This window comes from Dama dama, chromosome 22, assembly GCF_033118175.1.
Source record: "Dama dama isolate Ldn47 chromosome 22, ASM3311817v1, whole genome shotgun sequence".
Classification (NCBI taxonomy): domain Eukaryota; kingdom Metazoa; phylum Chordata; class Mammalia; order Artiodactyla; family Cervidae; genus Dama; species Dama dama.
Genome location: NC_083702.1, coordinates 54,465,034 through 54,487,568, shown reverse-complemented (window position 1 = coordinate 54,487,568; position 22,535 = coordinate 54,465,034). Strand labels below are relative to the sequence as shown.

Sequence of the window (22,535 nt, the reverse complement as noted above, 5' to 3'; positions counted from 1 at the left end):
AATGTTGTGATTATTTCAGTTGAACAGTAAAGGGACTCAAACCATACATCTACAAGTATCCATTCTGCCCTAAATGGAAAGGGTCTGTTTTTCTAAATCTGTATTTTGGCCCTGGAAAGAAACACTTTGGTTTGATTACTTCTGAGAAAACCAAATCCCCTGTGAGATAAAACCTTTTCTTCTAGAACTCCTTTCTCTTTTCTCTTAGGAACATTCTTTCAGCCTTGGGCTGAATCCAGGACTTCTGCTGAGCATGAAATGATGATGGTTAGAAAAAGTTTATTTTTTATTGCCCTTTGTGAATGAACTACATAGATGTCCCACAAAGTGTATGCTTTACCACCAGCAACTGGGTTTATCTGAGAAAAATGTCACTGAGAAGGGTGACTTTGGGTATGGAGAGTTCATGGGGAACCAGCACAAGAAACTGTTTTTTTATCTTCATTTTCTGAGAGCTGAGATTCTTCAAATCAGAGTCAAGGCTGTTTAATTGCAGCAGGGTCTTTCCAAGGTCTCTTCCAAATGGGTTGTGCTAAATCAGAGAAGCTCCATCCACCATGAACTCCCTGTGACACACACTATCTAAACAAGTACAAACTGATAGCCAGAAAGTAGGAGTCCAAGCTACCAGTCACTCTGTGTCTTATCACTTTAAAAACAAATAGTGCTTACCACTTCTGAAATGATTCCTGGGCCCTTAAGTTAAGGCTTACATTACATCATAGTACAAATAAACATAAAGTAAAATAAACACTTTGTCCCTGCTTCCACCAGTACCCAAGTCTTAAACTTTGTATCATAGCCTGCTTTCTCTTCTTCCCTCTCCTCTCTGTAAACTGTACTCAGGTCACTTCCTTTCCATCTTTACAGAAACCACCTTGCTTTGAACCTAATCATCTCACTTCCAGAATGAGAATTTCCTGAATTTTCCTTCTCCTTTCACTGCTTACCCTCCTGTCCCGGTTTCTCATAAGAGTAATCTTCTTGAACATAGATTTTATTGTGCTATTAAAATTTCCAGCAGCACCTCATTGACCACAGTTAAAAGTCCCCAATATTTTATAGCTAGGAATTACTTCCTCCTCAAAGCCTCAAGAATGTGTGTGTGTGTGTGTTTGTATGTTTAAGAGTGTGTAAGAGAAAATCTCTGTTTGAGTTTACATATCTTTATAAATGAGGAAATTCTTCAGATATATAATTTCATTCATTCTTTTAAATTATGAAATATTTCCAACATGAACAACATTGATTAATATCATCAGCTTTCTTGTATTTAACCCCTAGATTAAGGGGAGCATTAAAGATGCTTTGAAAGTCCCCATGTATCCACCCAGTCATTCTGACCATGTCCTAAATGTGGATTCAACACTTACAGGCTTGTCTCTACAGGTTAGTCAGGGATCACGCGCTTTTTCTATAAAGACCAGAGAGTGAATATTTTAGGCTTTGCAGACCACATGCAATAGTGTCCCAACTACTTAACTCTGCCACTGTGGTGTGAAAACAGCCATACAATATGTAAACAGAAAGGCATGTTTGGTTCTGGGCAAGCTAGAATTGGCCCGGGGGTCATATTTGCTGACCCTCGCATTAGGGTATCAGGATTAATATGTAGCATTGTTTTGCTTATCTTTAAACTTACATACACTATATCAAACTGCATGTGTTACTCTGCAACCTGATTCTTTTCCTCAATATGAAGTTACTCAGTTTATCCAAATGCATACTTAGTCCATTCATTTAAATGCTGTATAGCACTTACAAATATACTTACAGCACTATGCATATGCTATTTCTTTATTGTACTCTTTCTCTCATTAATGGATATTTATTCATGTTTCCAGTGTTATTTATTTATTTATTTATTTGCTGTTGGAAACAATGCAGTCAAATTTTTGTGCCTGTCACTTTCTCTATGGACATTTTGAAAGATTACCTTATAATTTTATATCATTCTATTATTTAGATTTTTAAACATTCAGCTGAGGGTGTATAACGGGGCAGAGTGTTAAGTGCGTAGTTGCAAGTTATGGATGAAGCTATGAAAGATCAGCACTGGTTCTCCATTCTAGTCTTCTTCTTTTTCTTTTTTTCAATCGCTGGGTCAGGAAGATCCCCTGGTGGAGGAAATGGCAACCCACTCCAGCATTCTTGCCTGAAGAATCCCATGGACAGAGGAGCCTGGTGGGCTACAGGCCATAGGGTCACAAGGAGTCAGACATGACTGAGTGAGCACACACGCACTAGTTGATTTACAGTGTTGTGTTAGTTTCTTCTGTAGAGCAAGGTGACTCAGTTATACACACGTACATATACACATGTTCAATATATTCTTTTTCATATTCTTTTCCATTATGGTTTGTCACAGGATATTGAATACAGTTCCCTGTGTTATACAATGAAGTTAAAGTCACTCAGTCATGTCCAACTCTTTGCAACCCCATGAACTATACAGTCCATGGAGTTCTCCAGGCCAGAATACTGGAGTGGGTAGCCTTTCCCTTCTCCAGGGGATCTTCCCAACCCAGGGATTGAACCCAGGTCTCCTGCGTTGCAGGCGGATTCTTTACCAGCTGAGCCATAAGGAAAGCCTGTGTTATACAGTAGGACCTGTTGTTTTTCCCTCCTGTATATAATAGCTTCTCTCTGCTAATTCCAAACTCCCATTCCTTCCCTCCTCATTCTAATCTTCTCATGTTTCATCCCTCTTGACATCTGTCTTGGGCCACAGATATTATTTCTGTGTATGCATAACTCTGCTAGCTGTGAGAAGGGATACAAAAGGAGCATAGCTATGGTTCCTGCCTGCTGGGAGTTTACAATATAGTGGAGAAGACGACAGATGAACTTAAATCATTAGTGACCACATGAGGAGCAGGGAAGATAAATGATAGGGGATGCATTCCTGGAGAAGTTGAGACGTACATGAAAGAAAATGTACAAAATTGAGAGTTATAAAAGCATGTTTGAGTAAATGAAGCCACAACTTGCCCCTAAAAGACTAAACTGAATATTATAAAGATATAAATCTTCCTACCTAAATATATAGGTTTGGTACCATATCAAACTCCCAAAGAAACTTTTCTTAAAGAATGTGATACAAGATGTGATAATTTATCATAGAGAATAAGAAAGTAAGAATATCTTAGAAAAAGTTGAAAACAAATGAACAATAATAGGAAAGGATGATCTTGATGCGGATGTAACTATCTGATCAATGGGAAGCTAAATTCAGTCTCAATAAAAGAAAAATTATAAATCAATGGAAAAGGAAAAAAGTATTCAGCAAGCAATTCTCAGAAAAATCACCCTGTACCAAAAACTAAAACTAAAAAGCTTTTAAAAATCTAATATATTTAACTACATACAGTGCAAATCTTTTCAAGTAAAGATAATTAAAAGACAAATGAAAATGTTTGTAATAAATATATCAGAATGCTAGTACACTCAATATACAAAGAACTCCTCTAAGTGAAAAAAAAAAAGCAAACTTCCATAGAAAGGTGCAAAGGACATAAAAAATATCTATCACATACAGACAATAATGATGTAAAATACATTTCTTTTCAACTTCTTTATATTCAAGGAAATATAATTTAATAGAGTGGGATAGAATTTGTCACTGGCACATTAGAAAAGAATGTTTGAAGTGGGAGCAAGTAATGCCAATGAAGGTGTGATGAGTCAGGCACCCAGATCCACTGCTGGGACGAGTGTAAATTGGAGCAAAATTATAGAATGCCACTTGGCATTTTGTAAATACTTTTCTCTATTGTCTGAATTTTCAGCAATGACCTCTTTATTTTAAAAATGCTTTCATTTGAAAAATAAATTGTAACAGCTTTTCAGGAAAATAGTGCATGAAGGTAGAGAAGGTATTTTTCTTTATCTGCTGCGATTCCTAACTTAATGCTTTGTGTGTTGATACATGCATGAATTCACCTGAATAGAAAGGATGGCTTTCTGTTAGCAGGGATTTTATCACTAACTTCAGAGATGCTTAGGTGCTCTCTCTGCAGTTGTTCAACGTTCTTTATTAGCCAGAACCTTTACCTGTATTTCTAAGAAGGTGTTCCCCTGGTGTGTGTGCTCTGCCAGTGCTGGCGCTGGCTGTCACCCAACAGTGGCGTCTTCCTTCCTCATCTGCGCACTCTTTCCTCCACACCAGATGGTTGCCTCCATTTGTGCTCTGGAACACAGAGGGTGAGCCACCCTATTTGTAGAGAAAGTCTACTAAGCACCAATATGAATAGCTAGTAATAAACTTACTCCAGAAAAAATTTGTCTAAACATTTAAAATACTGAATTCATGAGAAATTTTTTTAATCCAAATTTGTATACAAAACTTAGTTATAGAAAATATGATAGAATATTCAGTAATAGACATTCAACCATACGTTAGGATAAAATTCTGCAGTGTAGTGTAATGCAGTGGGAACTCAAAAAAGGACAGGGATGATTAAGTTTTTTTCCCAATATTTAAAGAACATTTCCTTGTATTTCTTAGAATGATGAAGAAGATTATTAAGTTGCTGTGGTATTTAGATTTAATTGAAGAGATTTGAGTGATGTAATAACATGTAAAAATGTCAATTTTTGCAATATATCAGCAATTACAGTTTTTGAACTAGTTTATTTTTTAGTAAAAAACTTTAGATGCCAACCCAAAAATGTGTTGAGGGAGCATATCATTTTTTTAAAATTTCATTTTTGGGGGTAAGCAAGCAAAATTCAAAGGTCACTAAGGTAGAGAATATTCATTTTCTTATTCTCAACCTATAAAATGACTCCTTGTATGGAAGAGAGAAATCAAGGAGGAAAAAAGACTCCAGAGCTACGATCTTTCTTAGATCTTCCAGGGAGATATTCTCCTATTGTGAAGCAATTCCCCCAAAGAAAAGGAAGAGTATTGGAGAAAGGAAGACACAGATGTGTGGAAACATTTGCTAAATGCTTCAGATGTAGTTTTTGTTGTTCAGTTTCTCAGTTGTGTCCAGCTCTTTGTGACCCCATGGACAGCAGCACACCAGGCTTCCCTGTCCTTCACTATCTCCCAGAGTTTGCTCAAACTCATGTCCATTTAGTTGATGATTCATTCGAAACATCTTATCCTCTGTCACCCCCTTCTCCTCCTGCCCTCAATCTTTCCCAGCATCAGGGTCTTTTCAAATGAGTCAACTCTTTGCATAAGTGGCTGAAGTATTGGAGCTTCAACTGCAGGATCAGTCCTTCCAATAAATATTCAGGGTTAATTTTCTTTAGGATTGGCTGGTTTGATCTTGCTGTGCAAGATCTCAAGAGTCTTCTCCAGCACCACAGTTTGAAAGTATCATTTCTTTGGCACTCAGTCTTCTTTATGGTCCAGCTCTCACATCCATACATGACTACTGGAAAAACCATAGCTTTGACAATATGGACCTTTGTCGTACATGGAAGGTGCTCATTAAATCACAGGATAATTAAGACTAAAGCTGCCAAACCCAGGAAGGATCTGTCAAGAGGCAAAGAGAAGTCTACTATCATGATATGTATAAAATTAAGTGGGGTCACATCCCCAAGGTACTCATTATAGTTATTCATAGTTTACTATGATATTACTTTGATTTTTAAATTTTTCTTCTATTCTTTATATAAGGCAGGAGGAAACAATCTTTTCCCACAAAGGGGCTAGATAGTAAATTTTGGTTTTGTGGGTCATACAGTGTGTGTTGCAACTATTCAACTCTGCCATTGCAGGGAAAAAGAAACCATAGATTGTCCAGAAACAAATGAATGTGTCTGTGAGCCAATAAAACTTTGTTGATGAACATTTAAATGTGAATTTTATATAATTTTCATGTCATGAAATTTCTTTCTTCTGATATTTTCCCAACTATATGAAAATGTAAAAACCATTCTTAGTTCACAGGCTTTACAAAAACAGGTGGTAGGCCAGCCATGGCCTACAGGCAGTAGTTTGCCATACTCCAGTTTAAGGTATGGGGCCCTTTATGCTAACAGTGGGTACAGTATGAGAAGGATACACAAGAAACCAGCTCTGGTGGTAAGGGAAAAGAGTGACAGAACTCAAGGAAGACTTATTTTTCAGTATAGTGTTTGAATTGCTTGCCATATGCTTATGTTACCATTTCAAAAATTAAAGAGTTTCCTTTGTACTAACCCCCTTCAGAAATCATAACCAACAGACCTGATTTGAGCAGACTTAGTCAACTGTCTGGATTCTGGGAGATTTTTGTTGTTAGCTAACCAGGGGTTTCCCAGGTGGCTCAGTGATAATCAACCTACCAGGGATGAGATGCAAGTTCAATCCCTGGATTGGGAAGATCCCCTGGAGAAGGGAAAGGCTACGCACTCCAGTATTCTTGCCTGAGAAATCCCATGGACAGAGGAGCCTGGCGGGCTATAGTCCACGGGGTCACAAAGAGTCAGACACAACTGAGCACGCACACACACAGCTAGCATATGAGTATGAATGTGGTCCCATCAGTAGTGACAACTGAACTTTTACTGGTTTACTCCTCAGGACTTCTAGTTCCTTATCAAAGCCCTCCTCTCCCTGCAGATGTTTTAAGAATGCCCTGGGATCTCTTTATGTTCGTTCATCATCAAGTCTACTCTGGCCACTGCTTCTGTTACTTTTTGTGTTCATGGGGGAAAGCAGTGCCCAACAAATGGTCACAGTTCCTCTGCTGGGCACGTTTCCATGGGTTATGGTGATACCTAGATGGTACCACTGTTTCACAGATGCCCCAGAAAGGCCCAGAGTCCCCTTGGAGTCAAAGCTTCTGTGATTATGATATGTTGCAGTTGTTTGAAGGTGAGGATGGAAGTGAGATGAGCTCTCTCCTCCGTTTCATTCTTTTGGAAGTTCTATCTTACAGTTCAATATTTCCAGACTCATCTTTATTTATACCCCTCTCCCTTCTTACCTCAGAGTGTCAAGAAGACCTCTTGAATCTAATACAGGTTGGTCAAACACTGTGCCACATTGAGGATTACACATTCCTCTAAGGACTGAGGCTTTACTTTGAGGTGAAGATCATGGTTCCTGGTTCCCTCTAACTTTAGGATGAGTTTTCTCCTAACAAGCCTCTTGGCTTATTGGACAGTAGACTTTGGTAGGGCCAGGCCAGTGGTTCACCAGCTGGACTCAGGTATGTCTGCAGTCCCACAGTGGACACAGCTTGTATCATTTCTCAAGAGCCACTCTCTCCTGTTTCTTCAATCTCTCTGGTATATTCTAGATGTGACCTGAAATTGCTTGTCTTTATTTTTTTGTTTTTGTTTTTTAATTTTTTAAATTAATTGATTTATTTCTTTTACTTTACAATATTGTATTGGTCTTGCCATACATTGACTTGAATTTGCCATAGGTGTACATGTGTTCCCCATCCTGAACCCCCCCTCCCATCTCCCTCTCCATTCCATCCCACTGGTCATCCCAGTGTACCAGCCCTGAGCACCCTGTATCATGCATTGAACCTGGACTGGCGATTCATTTCACATATGATAATGTACATGTTTCAATGCCATTCTCCCATATCATCCTGCCTTCGCCCTCTCCCACAGAGTCCAAAAGACTGTTCTATACATCTGTGTCTCTTTTGCCATCTCGCATACAGGGTTATCGTTACCATCTTTCTAAATTCCACATATATGCGTTAGTATACTGTATTGGTGTTTTTCTTTCTGGCTTACTTCTATACTTACTCTGTATAATAGGCTCCAGTTTCATCCACCTCATTAGAACTGATTCAAATGTATTCTTTTTAATGGCTGAGTAATACTCCATTGTGTATATGTACCACAGCTTTCTTAGCCATTCATCTGCTGATGGACATCTAGGTTGCTTCCATGTCCTGGCTATTATAAACAGTGCTGCAATGAACATTGGGGTGCATGTGTCTCTTTCAATTCTGGTTTCCTCAGTGTGTATGCCCAGCAGTGGGGTTGCTGGGTCATATTGCAGTTCTATTTCCAGTTTTTTAAGGAATCTCCACACTGTTCTCCATAGTGGCTGTACTAGTTTGCATTCCCACCAACAGTGTAAGAGGGTTCCCTTTTCTCCACACCCTCTCCAGCATTTTATTGCTTGTAGACTTTTGGATAGCAGCCATTCTGACTGTAGTGAAATGGTACTTCATTGTGGTTTTGATTTGTATTTCTCTGATAATGATATTTCTCTGATAATGAGTGATGTTGAGCATCTTTTCATGTGTATGTCTTCTTTGGAGAAATGTCTGCTTAGTTCTTTGGCCCACTTTTTGATTGGGTCATTTATTTTTCTGGAATTGAGTTGCAGGAGTTGCTTGTATATTTTTGAGATTAATTGTTTGTCCATTGTTTCATTTGCTATTATTTTCTCCCATTCTGAAGGCTATCTTTTCACCTTGCTTATAGTTTCCTTTGTTGTGCAGAAGCTTTTAATTTTAATTAGGTCCCATTTGTTTATTTTTGCTTTTATTTCCAATATTCTGGGAGGTGGGTCATAGAGGATCCTACTATGGTTTATGTCGGAGAGTGTTTTGCCTATGTTTCCTCTAAAAGTTTAATAGTTTCTGGTCTTACGTTTAGATCTTTAATCCATTTTGAGTTTATTTTTGTGTATGGTGTTTTGTGTATGGTATTAGAAAATGTTCTAGTTTCATTCTTTTACAAGTGGTTGACAAGTTTTCCCAGCACCACTTGTTAAAGAGATTGTCTTTTCTCCATTGTATATTCTTGCCTCCTTTGTCAAAGATAAGGTGTCCATAGGTGAGTGGATTTATCTCTGGGCTTTCTATTTTGTCCCACTGATCTATATTTCTGTCTTTGTGCCAGTACCATACTGTCTTGATGACTGTGGCTTTGTAGTAGAGCCTGAAGTCAGGCAGGTTGATCCCTCCAGTTCCATTCTTCTTTCTCAAGAATGCTTTGGCTATTCTAGGTTTTCTGTATTTACATACAAATTGTGAAATTATTTGTTCTAGTTCTCTGAAAAATACCGTTGGTAGCTTGATAGGGGTTGCATTGAATCTATAGATTGCTTTGGGTAGTATACTCATTTTCCCTCTATTGATTCTTCTGATCCATGAACACGGTATATTTCTCCATCTATTTGTGTCCTCTTTGATTTTTTTTCACCAGTGTTTTATATTTTTCTATAAATAGGTCTTTTGTTTCTTTAGGTAGATATATTCCTAAGTATTTTATTCTTTTCATTGCAATAGTGAATGGAATTGTTTCCTTAATTTCTCTTTCTGTTTTCTCATTATTGCTTGTCTTTAAAAATTGCCCTCAAAATCACACATTTTCCTCCAGCTACTTCCCTATCTTGACTCCTTTTCACACCCCTTTCCCTCCTGACTTCAGGGTGGTGAGAAGGCCTCTTGAATCTAATACAGGCTGGTCCCCACTATAACATCCTCATCTATGCCTTCATCAGCAGCTTTCAAGACAACATGTAATCACCTGTGTATTCCTGTGATTGTTTTTTAATGTCTCTATTCCTCATTAAGCTTGATATCAAAGATCTTGGATGATATTTTTACTGTTATTTTATTTTCAACGATCCAGCACAGAGCTTATTCCAGAATAATTCCTCAATAAATATTTGTTGAAAACATGAATAAATGACTGCATACAACAAATGTAGTCTGGTGGACTACCTTACCAGCAACCAAATATCTGCTTGAACTGTCACTTCTGCTTGATCTGGAACATCTTGCTGAGTGAGGAGGAAACAGAGAGCTGTAAATAGTAAGGAAGTTCTAATGAAATAAATATTTGCCCAACAAACCCCCTGTATTCTCTTTCTGAGTTGTAAATATAAGTAGTTATCTGTAAATGAAATGATTTCTTGGTAAAGACAGGATTAAGAGTTTAAAAACCATCCTCAGAAGATGGCCTTGGAAAAAGTGTTCTGAGAACATACCTTTTCGTTATTCAACTTTTTTCATTACTTTTTCAGGGGGTAGAAGACATATTGGAAGGAGGGAAGGAAGAACTAGAAATATAGGTAAAAGTGAACACTGCATCTCTTGGGCTTTTGGATATACCCTGGACATCTTCTCAGGATGAAACTTCAGACGTTTGGGTGAGACTTACCACTATTTTTCTTCTTGCCATAGCTTCTTTTACCCTAGATTAAATACATGACAAAGTAGACCATGAGAATGAAAATGTAAGCCCCTTAAATTTTCTCTAAAAGGCAAAAATAAAGATCTTGGGTGAACATCTTCTGAATTTTTTATCTGCTAATATGATGCCTACTCAACTTAAGAAAATTCCAAGGAATTTCCTGGTGGTCCAGTTGATAAGACTGTATGCTTTCATTGTTGGGGGTGTGGGTTCAATCCCTGGTTGGTGAACTAAGATCCTATAAGCTGCACAGTACAGCCAAAAAAAGAAAATGAAAAATTCTGGTAAGAAGTGATCTGAAATCATTTTTGTGTCTTGCAAAGACCTGTTCATCTTCAGTGTAAAATTTAAGATAAATTATTGATTCACCCCATTTTTAATCAAGGCTTTTATATTTGTTTTTGTTTTTTCTATGCATAAAATAGACATATCCAAAATATCATCATATCTTGCCCAAATCTCCAAGTGCTGAAAACAAATGAAAACATATGGTATTTTCCAAGATAAATTAGAGAGTATCTATTCGGAAAGCATATGTCTTAGACATTTATAAGTCCAAATGAGTGTAAAAATGGTAATTATCAAGGAAAGACATGTAAGGAAAAGCTACAATAAAATGTCTACAAATGGAGTCTTTTGTGCTTGTTAAAATTAGCTTGCTCTGTCTCTCCTTCTCTTTCTTAATCATCTCCCCACCCTCCCCAACACTCTATGTATTTATTTACCTTTCAGGGGATTTTTTTGAAGACCACCATAACGAAAGTAATACATTCTCAAGTAGAAAAGTTTGGATGGGATCAAAAATGAATCTCATTGAACACTCCCACTTACCTGCCACAGATGATTTTTCTCTTTCTGACAATTTATTTGGTAAGTTGTCAAGTTCATTCGAATATTAGTAAAAAAACAAACAAACTGCAATTTGGACATACAAAAGGAAAAAAACTTAACTGATAAGTCCAGAGAGAGTCCAGAAAATTTTTTTGTTCCAAGTACTCCATAGACATTAGCTACTCTGCAAGGTTAGAGATAGATCAGACCTTGGATTCATTGAATGTAATAGTCTTTTTTATAGATGAGAACTGCAAGAGTCAGAGAGTTTTGTGACTTGTCCAAGGCCACGAGGCTAGATAATTAACAGAGCTGGGAGTAGAAATACATTTCTGTCTAGGGCTAATTCTAATATTATTATAGGATGTACTAAAGTATGAAATCATGATTCCTACGGTTTAATATTATACCTATTAAAGGCTGAGGTTACTTAGATTACAGCTCCGTGCTGCGTTTCCTTTCCGCCCTTCTTCCGGTACTGGGGGAGATATGGCACACTGTCAGGATTAGTCATTTAAACTGGGTTGAGCACAAATTGTACTAAGCTGTTTTCAGTAGATCTGTAACTAGATGATACCATAAAATGATCTATTGCTCCACGTTATGCATTTATTAAAAAAAAAAACACCTCATTATAAAGAGTTTGAATTGAGAACATCAGCAAAATGTTGGCAGGGGCAGTATTTTGGGTGGGGTAGAGCAGCTTTCTACCACTCTTAAAATAGGTTCCCTTCTGCTTTGTAACTCTGCTGGGAGGCTTGGATACTCGCAGTTTTTTACGCTATATTGAAATATGACCCATGATTGATGATGATAGTGAGAATGCAAACACTTGAAGTTACACAAAATTCAATGTGTTAAGGCACCATCCCCTATTTTGTTGCAGAAATCCCTGGAAGATATTAATCAATAGCTTATACTATTACCTACTAGTCATTAGCATTAGTGTGAAGTGGTTTATCAGGTCATTTCCAAGAAGGGGTCATTATTATCCCTTTACATGACTACCTGCCCCCATTCAGTTTAAGAGCATCTAAGGGCAGTGACTATATTTTATTAATCCTAGTATCTACTTAATAAGTAACACTCAGACATTAAATAATAGTAGGGAAGGAGAAAAGAGGTTTAAGGGGGAAAGATGTTTATCAGTAACTCGCAGAGAACTAAAGGCAGCAGTAATTATTTATGAAATGCCAGTTCTCAGACATACTTGCTACATCTTATTCCTTCCAGTTGGCTTTTCTTCATCCTGTGGATACAGTCAAGAGCAGTGGGACATAGACCTCCATGTCTGGACACTTGACCATTTGCTTCCAGCCTACCCTTCTATGGATCCTTAAAAATATAATGCATAGATATCTTTATAGTATTATATCTATTCATCAGAACTCATAGGATGATTACAGCTGTAGGTGCAGATCATAGAGTAAGGAAAGTTGCACTTGAGATGATTTTTTTCACATATAGACTCCATTTCCTGCTCTGAAATTTTATGACTGCATGTTAAGATCTCCAAATCTAAACTCTGATGTCATCATTGTTAAAGAAATCCATCCAGCTTTAATTTGTATATACATCAAGAGGAAACTGTTAAGATTTTTCTTACAAACTAGTCCACTTTAAGCAAGCTCATCAGATTGAAAGCTGACCTGAGTGGTGGTGAGGCGAAAAAGAGGTAAGTAGATAGAGAAAAAGTTGTGAAGGAGCTGTCAAGTTAGAAACATCTGAAAATGATTTTTATAGAAGCATTGTGATTCATGCTTTCTTTCAGTGGTGCTCTTTCCTCATCTCTTCTTTGCAGGACCATATCCTTATCCAGTTTCCTAACACTTTCTGTAATGTTTCTTAGAATACATAGCACAAAATGCATAAGCTGCAATGCATGGCTCTTACTCTTCAATCTTCTCTATTAAGTTCTAGAGCCGGGTCTAAGGTTTTTTTTTCTCCCACATACCTTTCCCTCAGGGCCTCCGTCTCACTGTGTTCAACATACCTAAGCAAAGTCTGATGAAGGGGAGGATGAAAAGCATTCTGTTATTCTTCCTGCCCATCTTCTTTCGTGTCTTGATGACACTGATGCATTCTCTGGACCTCCCACTCTGAGCCTAGGGTACAGAGCACCAAGGAAAAGACTGTGGCTCATGGATGAGTAGCCCACAATACCTAAGTCACCACTTGTAGATCTTGAGATGTGCCCAAAATTCAGAAGTTTAACTCACAGGCTCAACTAACTGGAGAGCTGGACTCTTTTCCTATGGTCTAACTATGTACTGAAAACCAGCCATCGTGTTGTTATAACAAGAGCAACTGAAGTTTATGGTATTGCATATGGATGGCTATAATTTCTTCCATCTAGACATTGAACACTGACCATGTGCTAGATGTTGGAATAAAGCAGGAAATAAGACAGGCAAGATCCTAGTGGAGAGTAAACTCTCAAGAAACTGGCAAAGGAATAAATAAATGAAATAAAATCAGGTAGTGGTGAGTGCTGTGGAAACAACAAAAGAGGGTGATGTCATAGTAACTGGAAGAAGGAGGCTGCTCTAACTTGTGTGGTCAGGGGAGGCCTCTGAGGAGTTGACAACTGAGCTAAAAAAGACAGTCTTAATCTGAAGAAGTATTCTGGGTAGAGGAAATGTAAATGCAAAGGTCCAAAGTCTAGAATGACTTGGAAGGGCTTTGTCTTCTCATTTTTATTGAGGAAAGTTCAAAGAGTCTAGAGAACTGGCTCTGGACCCCATATTTCCATTAACCAACATTGGTAAAAGGAGATTATTAGGCTGGGAATTCTAGGACCCCTAGAATTCAAGTCCTCAAATCTCTACAGTTGTCGTGTGAGGAATTGGCAACTTGGACTCAGTGGTACTCACCTGACATATGATGTGACTTTTAAGGTGGTCCTGGGCATGGTCCCCCTTCCTGCAGTTCACCCAAAAGGCCATAATTAAATCCCAAGGCACTGACATTTAATTTAAGACATTGAGAAAGTAATATAAATGTTACTCAACAAATACTGATGAACACTCACTAATGGACTGTGGATACACTAATGATCTCGTGAATGAGGCCTTTCAGCTGCTTCCAGAGAGGACTGTGGGCCCCTCTAGAAGGCTTTGCTTAAGGAGAAGGGGAAGCCTTTCCATCTATATAAATGGTTACCCTGAAAAGCAGAGCCTGAAGCAAGGATTGTGTGCAGACTTCATGTGAGAGATGATCCTAGGGAGCAGAAGCCAAGCACTGGGGTGATAAGACAAGGAAGGAGGAAAAACTAAGATGAGGTGAATTATAGAGATCACTGCTGTGGGCAAGGAGAGCCTGATTGCACTGGGAGAAGCAGAGAGAATTGTCCACCGAGGCACCAGGCACTGGAGAAGTTATTAACTGACCTCTGGCTCCCCTTGGTTGAGGGTCACTGCACTTCTGAGCTGTGCTTTTGCTACTCCCAGTGCAATCAGGCCGTGTGGTCTGCTGTGGCCTTGGAGAAGCTCTGGGCAAAAAGCAGAGATGTGCAGCCTGCTCGTGAAAGGACAGGTGCCGGTGTGAAGTGAGTCCGAGCTTCTGCATGACCGCCTGCTCCAGCTACAGCTGAAATGAGAGGTGGGCCAAGGGTGTGCACCGTCACCAGAGGGGCTGCCACACAGTGCTAATGGGATTCCCCCGCTACCAGATCAGTCGGAATACTCAAAGGAAAGCTAAGATGGGGTGGGGGAATGGTATACGTTTGTTCTATAGTTCTCTTTTCTTAGGTTGGACCTTGTAGAAAAGAAAGAAAGAAACAGAGTTACAGAGATGGGTCTGGAATCACCTTGTAAGATCCTTTAACTCATTCTGTGGCCAGGCCTGCCTCACAAATCCACATGGGGATCCAGCTCATTGGTAACTCAATCCATACACAGGACTCAGGATGGAAGGGCATGGTGACCTAAAAAAGACAAGTTTCCTTTCCTTTGGGAGATTCCAAAAGCCAGGAAACTTGGTCAAAGATTAATTTGAGTGGGTTAAGAGAGGCTTCTCTGATGAATGAAGAAGGCAGAGTCTTATGCAATTAGTACATAATAAAAGGTAATAATGACAAAGTCCACAGCTTCCCATGGTCTGACATAATAAATAGGGTAGAATGTGACATGTCAATTAAAATCTGTCTTCTTTTAGCAAATTGTGGTTTAAGAACTAAAGAAAAAAATCACAGAGTTTGAAAGACTCAGAAAATAGAAAACCATTCTTATAGCACAGAATAAGCAAGAAAACGTACAATCTTTTTTATTGGAGTATAACTGCTTTACAATGTTGTGTTTATTTCTGCAGTACAACAAAGTGAGTCAGCTATATGCATACATATATCCTCTCCCTCTTGGACCTCCTTCTAACCCACTCCCCACGACAGCCCCTCTAGATCATCACAGAGCCCTGAGCTGAGCTCTCTGTGTTATATATACAGCAGATTCCAAAGCAGCTATCTGTTTGCACATGGTAGTATATATATATATGTCAGTTCTGCTCTCGCAACTCATCCTACCCTGTCCTTCCCCAACCTGTGTCCACGTGTCCATTTTGTATATCTGCCTCTCTATTCCTGCCCTGCAAATAGGTTACTCAGTACAGTTATCCTAGAATTCCATGTATATGTGCTAATATACAAGATTTGTTTTTCTCTTTCTGACTTACTTCGCTCTGTATGGCAGACTCTAGGCTCATCCACATCACTGCAAATCTTATGTTCCCATACCAACTATTTCAAGTACGATGAATCCAGTTTCTTTAGCCCGGTGTTACTGGGAAAAGTTCAATGAGTGTGAGTGGAAATAAGTGATGAAATTAAAAGAAATAAAGTCTCAGAGGCAGTTGAGACTCTGAACTTCAGTTTTCTTCCCTGTAAATTGGGGTTAATAATAACACTTCACTGCTTGTTGGAGGATTGAATGACTGTGTGGGAAAGTGTCCTGTAAATCTGAAGGCATCATAAAGCAGTATAGCTCCTCCAGGGTTTGAAATGTAGTTGTTATTATTTAAACTGTTGGAATGATAAGCACCACTCTACTTATTAAATGGAGGAAATTCTGTTGATCTTAACATTGTTGAGTGCTAAGAATTTTCAAGGAGCCAACAGAAACCAACAGTATCAAGCTAAATTTCTGGGTGTTCTAAGGAAAAAAAACATGTTCTATCTCAGGTTGGCATTACAGCATTGTTAACAACAGCTATGGAATCTACATTTTTGTGTTACTTTTATTATTGTTTCTAACAGTGTTTCCAAAGCCCCATTATGAATGAGGTCCAGCAAGTCACAGGAGGTCAGATCCTAAATAATCCTATCCACTTACACTTCATTTCCTTTAGCTACTTCTCATTATGTTATGCTTTTCTCAGCTGTTGATGTTCATATTCTCTGTATAGCTTTATTTTTATTGAAATCTGGTTCTTGCCTATGTCTTTTGCTTAAAAGAAACTTTCAGATGTTGCAGAACCAGCCAGATGGTTTTAAAGTACAATTAAAGGTCTTGAGATGCAATGTTGTATAATATTTCTGACATTTGATTTCAAGTCTTTTTCCATCTCACTTAGTTTAACACAAGTCAATATAGTTCTGACCTGGTGGGTGAATCAAAGCTGAAAGTTTCCAGAAGATGGAAAGATACCATTGTCTCAGACAAAATGGAGCTTTGCTTTAGCCTTATTTAAATATTTTGTTACTACCTTTTATTACCCGTATCTCTTCCACAGATTGAAGCAGTCTCTAAGATTTTTATTAATTCACTGTGGCTTTGTTTTTTCCTCTCCCAGAATTCTCTGATCTCGTACTGTTGTTATAAGGTTAAGAAATGGGAGAAGGAAAATGAATATCAGTAGAACCTTTCCCTATTACAAAATAAATGACTGCTTCTTCTTTCTTTTTTTTTTAATAAACGACTGCTTCTTTTAGATAGGGCATGCATCGTTTGGAAGAGGCATGCAGTGAGGTACCGGCTGACCAGCTAGTTGGTGAATCCATTACCATCAAAGGCCTGGCTCTCAACCTTGCAGGCTAAGAAATAGGTCTCAAGGGCTCTCAGGATAACAAAACTGAGAAAGGTTGACTATGAGATCAGGCTGCAAATTTATACATTTACAGTGGTTAAAAAAGAAAAATGTGATCATAACCACTGCCGTTTCTTGAGCCCTTTCTACATGTCAGGCATCATGTGAAGCACATTTTCGATTGGTTAGTGGATTCTGCATTCAATCCCATCTATGCCAGTCCCATATCACTGGTATGAGGTCATAGGCAGATTACTTAACTTTGTGCGAGTTACTTATCTCATTTAAAGAATTCTCAGAGGAATGCCTGGCCCATTGTAAATACTCTATTTGCTATTAATGTTAATTCTCATAACACTTTTATAGGGTAGATACCATTACTATTCCCCCTTTGATGATGAGAAAATAGAGATCTAAGGATGTTAAATAATCTGCTAAGATTCCATAGATAGTGAGTAGACAACCAAAGTATAGTCCAGACCAGGAAATCAGATTTGGATGAATAAGGATTCAGGCTAAGAGAACACTCCTATTCACCTTCTCAGTGGAGAAGTGAGACTGTTGGTCAAGTCTTTTCTCAAGGATAGTTCTCAGAAAATCATTGCTAGAGTTTGCTCTGGACTTCCCTTTTTTATGGCATCATAGCTAATGCCTCCATTTGGCACAACTGGCATATCATTCTCATTGTTCCCAAGTACAGCATCTGCAACAGTGCTGTCCAGTAGAAATTTCTGTGGTGATAAAAAATGTTGTAGGTTTAGTTTGTCTAATGCAGTAACCACTACTGATCACTTAAAATGGGACTAGTGTAACTGAGGGATTAATTATAATTTAATTTGAATTAAATTAATTTAAACTCCAGGACTTGGTGATAGACAGGGAGGCCTAGCGGGGTGCAGTCCATGGGGTCCCAAAGAGTTGGACACGACTGAGCGACTGAACTGAATTTAAATTTAAGTAGCTATATATGGGGAAAAGGCAATGGCACCCCACTCCAGTACTCTTGCCTGGGAAATCCCATGGATGCAGGGGCCTGGTAGGCTGCAGTCCATGGGATCACTAAGAGTCAGACACAACTGAGCGACTTTACTTTCACTTTTCACTTTCATGCATTGGAGAAGGAAATGGCAACCCACTCCAGGGTTCTTGCCTGGAGAGTCCCAGGGAAGGGGGAGCCTGGTGGGCTGCCGTCTATGGGGTCGCACAGAGTCGGACATGGCTGAGGTGACTTAGCAGCAGCAGCAGCAGCCATATGTGGGCAGTGGCTACTGTTTCAAACAGCACAGACCTTCAGGGGAAAAATGTTATTTTGAGGATTGAAAACAGCTTTGCAAATGGTGATTCTTGTGGTGATACCACATTGAGCAATGCAAACTGACGTACACCCAGGAACCATCACTCTTTCCTGGCAGTGAGGGCAGGTGTGCTTTAGCTTTTCCACTTCAAGGCTCTGAGTGAGAAGACCTAGATTAGAGCCTTAGCTTCATCCCTTAATAGCTGGGTAACTTAAGACAAATCACATAAGTTCACTGAATTGCCTTTCCAAGTCTGCAAAACAAGGTAAAAGATAGTGGGCGTCAGAAATAATACCTTCCTCAAGGTGTGCAAGTAAGAATCAGGTGAGATAATGGGTGTGTGTGTGTGTGTGTGTGTGCGTGCGCTTAGTCGCTCAGTCTTTGCAACCCCATGGACTGTAGCCTGCCACTCATCTGTCTATGGGGATTCTCCAGGCAAGAATACTGGAGTGCGTTGCCATGCCCTCCTCCAGGGGATCTTCCCAAGCCAGAGAGCGAACCCAGGTCTCCCACATTGCAGGCAGATTCTTTACCATCTGAGCTATCAGGGAAGCCCAATGCATAGAGAGCCACTTTGTAAACCTGTAAAGGTTGTAGAAATGGCTTAGCAGTGATTATTATGTTTATATAGATCATGTTTGCCTTTTAAAACTGCTTTCATATGTATTATGTCATTTTATCTTCACAGCAGGTCCACGAGGGAAGCAGGGCAGGAATTATTATCTATGTTTTACCATCTGTTGATCTGTCTGGTTGCATTATCCCTGAGCTGAACCCCAGAACTACTGAGTCTTATTCTAAAGCCCTCCCTTCCAAAAAATAACCCACAGTCACAAGCTTGGTATCCACAGGTTATGCCACAGAAATTATTCTTACTCAGGAAGCAAACCACCCTACATTGTGAGTCCAAGGCTGAATAATGAAAATATCAATATAATGATGATGGGTAGCCACCCAGTGTGCTAAGCATTTAATAAATATTATTTGATTTAATCCTCATAATAACTCTCTGAGTTTGTGTGGTTATCAGTCCCATTTTGCAGATGAGAAAATTGAGGCAGTGGTTTGTCTATGATCCATAGAGTTAGTGAGTGCCAAGGGAGCCTGCATGTATTAGTTGGCTGAGGCTGCTGTAATAAAATACCACATATTGGGCAGGTTAGATGACAGATGTATTGTTGTACCAGTTTGGAGGTTAAAAGTTCAAAATCAAGGCTGAGTTGGCTCTTTCCGAAGGCTGAAACGGACAGATCTGTTTCTGGCCTCTCTTCTTAGCTTGTAGATGACGTTTCCCTGTGTCTTTTGCATCACCTTTTCTTTGAGCTTCTGTGTCTGAAATACAGATTTCCTGTTTGCATAAAGACGCCAGTCATATGGGATTAGGAACCAATCTAATGGCCTCATTTTAACTTGGTTAGCTCTGTAAAGACCCGGTCTCCAAACAGTGTTGCATACTGAGGAGCTGGGAGTTAGAGCTTCCACTTGCTGACTGTGGGGAGGGGACACAGTTCTACCCATAACACTGGGTATAAACCCAGATTAATTGGCCTCACACCGTTCAGTATTATGCTTTCATGTTTCCTGACGTTACAAAATTATACCATTCTGTACCCTTTTGAGAGGAACAAATGCCAAAACATAGAACATGGCACTAGACCCTCAAATCCACTTTTAGAGCCACTGAACCAAAATCTATCCTCTGAAAATTCCTAAATTGGAACGTGCTCCCCCAAATGTTTGTCTAAGAGGCTGGTTTCCAGCTTACTAGGCGATTTGGCATCGAGGACTTTTCCCATAAACATTTACAAATATTCTGCTCAGTAATGAAGTTAATCAGTAAACCGCACAACCTCTGGCCCCTGTCACTCCTCACCTAGTCTCATTTTCAGTTGCTGTGAGTAAGCTAAGAATGGTAATGCAGTTTCAGGAGTTAGAAAATCCAGTCCAAATCAGTCCTTGTCACAGCCACACGTCTTCAGGATTCGCCATGGAAGTGATGAGCGTGAAGCCCGCCAAAGGTAAGAGAGTGTTCACAGCTGCTCGCGATGGAGCTTCTGCCAATGGACTGAGGGAGCATGGGGGACTTTTGCTTGAGATTTCAGCAACAGAGCTCCCTCGAAGATGGCTCAGTCAGAACCAGAGATGGGTGAAAAGCTGGCTGGGGTGACTTTTGTAGGGTTCGAGGTAGGTGAGTATCTCAGAGAGATTAAATCTAAGTGTGCTTTCCCTACAATTCTTCGCTGGATATGGTGTCAAAGTGGCACAGTTCTTCCAAGTTAAACACTAGGCAGCTAAAATATTAATGCCCTCGGACACTTGAAAAAACATTTTAAAGTACATTGTTGAATGCAATGTTTTTAAAATGGCAAGTCTTAGGTCCTAGTGGGTCATGACATCTATTTTGTGACTTGTGACCAGCATTAAAAATTTAGAATTGAATAAGTATAGTAGAAATATCAGAGTGCAGTCAGGGGTAAGGATAAGTGTTATTTCATGGAAATTTGTTTAAGATTATTTATACATATGTATAAGTGTGTATAGGGATCATGATATAAGATTTATTTCAAACTATGGGTTGTTGTGAGACAAATAAAAAGAGATCCAAAAAATTTATTGAAACAGTTTCACAACAGGTTTCCCCCAATAGTCAATGGAAAATCAGATGAGTAAAGAGTTCAGCATTAAACCCGGTATGTTTGTTTTCTCTGAACTGTAATACAGATTATAATTAAAATATAGATAGTATAAATAATAGTCTGTTTTCCTATTTTTTCAAAATAGAATCTTACCTTTTGAATTTCCAGCTAGAGAAACTCATCATTTTTACAATAATTATAATTTTGAACATATTTCGGATTGTAGATTTCACAGCATGTTATTTTGGTTAAATGCGTTATTTAACGATGACTGAGACTGTATTTAGAAATGGAAAGTAGATAGAAGGCCGGAGAAGCAAATTTCCCATCATTTCAATTTAATAAACATTTATTAAAGATTTAAACTGTGTCAGGCACTGTGTAAGGTGCTACAAATAAAGGGAAAAAGGGAATATAATATATAGTAATCTAATGTATTCCCCAAAAGTCCACAGACTAACCACAACAATAGCAAAAAAGTATTGAATGTTTATGCTTAGTCAGGCACTGGGCAGTTCACGTTCTTTTTCTTAGGTTATCTTTAACCTTTCACCTAGGTACTATATTTTGTTTCAATTACTATATTGTCCTAGCCTTTTTAAAATTAATTTTTATTGGCATATAGTTGTTTTACAATGTTGTATTTGTTTCTGCTGTATAGCAAAGTAAATCAGCTATACGCATACATTTTTCTCTTCTTTTTTTGGATTTCCTTCCCTTTTAGGTCACCACAGAGCATTGAGTAGAGTTCCCTGTGTTATACAGTAGGTTCTCCCTAGTTAATCTATTTTATACATAGTAGTGTATTAGATTATCCTAGCTTTATTAGAAAGGAACAGAAGCTTAAAGAAGTTCAGTGTTTCCCAAGTTCATACATCTAGCTTGTGGCAGGTAAACTGAAGCCAGATTTGTCTGCATGGCAGGGTGCTTGTAATGCCTATGTCCTACCACCTTAAATGATATAGCATGAAACATGAGCCTGTAAACCAACAGAAGCAACGGTACATGCTTCTGAGTGTGCAGTACCAGTGTGTGCAGAGGGGAGGAGAGAGTAATTCTACCTAGGGAGACTGGGTCAGGCTTCACAGAGCAGGCAACGGGTTGACAAACTTGGTGGGAAGAGGTACCAACATCACAAAGGCCGGCACCAGGAACGGCAAACAATTTCACAAACCAAGTCGTATCGTCTACTTGAGGAACCATGGGTTAGGAAACAAAGAAAGGACAAGAAGGCAGTTTTTCCATTCATGAAACATTTACCAGAGTCAGCATTGTGCCAGGGAGAAAAACTGCATATAATATGAACCCTTTATTGGGCTCATCAACACTTAACTACAGGTTCAGGAAAAAGCGCCATCCTTCTCACATGAACCTGATTCTCCCATCTGGGTACCCAGTGGTTCTGGCCACAAAGTCCTTAGAGCTGTGCTGTTGGATGTGGCCATCATTAGCTACACGTGGCTATTTTAAATTTTAATTATTTAAAGTTACAGAAAATGAAAAATTCATTTCCTCCCTATCACTAGCCATGTTTCAAATGTTCACTATTCCACATGGTTAGCAGCTAACACGTTGAAAGCTATAGAGGGCTTCCATCTCAGAAATTTCCCTTTGGTCTACTCCTTTAGAGAAACTG

At 38.9% G+C, this 22,535-nt stretch overlaps 1 protein-coding gene across 4 annotated transcripts in view; it reads left to right on the top strand.

Annotated features, from left to right (window-relative positions):
- The window catches only part of NR1H4 (nuclear receptor subfamily 1 group H member 4), a 78,450-nt gene that overhangs the window by 9,328 nt on the left and 46,587 nt on the right, over positions 1-22,535 (top strand). For 2 of the 4 annotated variants that reach the window (XM_061125550.1, XM_061125551.1), the window contains exons 2-3: positions 9,950-10,075; positions 10,852-10,989. In XM_061125550.1, coding sequence (XP_060981533.1) covers positions 10,911-10,989 — 79 coding nt within the window. In that variant the 5' untranslated portion in view covers positions 9,950-10,075; positions 10,852-10,910. Of the gene's footprint in view, positions 1-9,949; positions 10,076-10,851; positions 10,990-20,125; positions 20,282-22,535 lie in introns of those variants that run through there. The other 2 variants (XM_061125548.1, XM_061125549.1) reach the window with 1 other exon arrangement.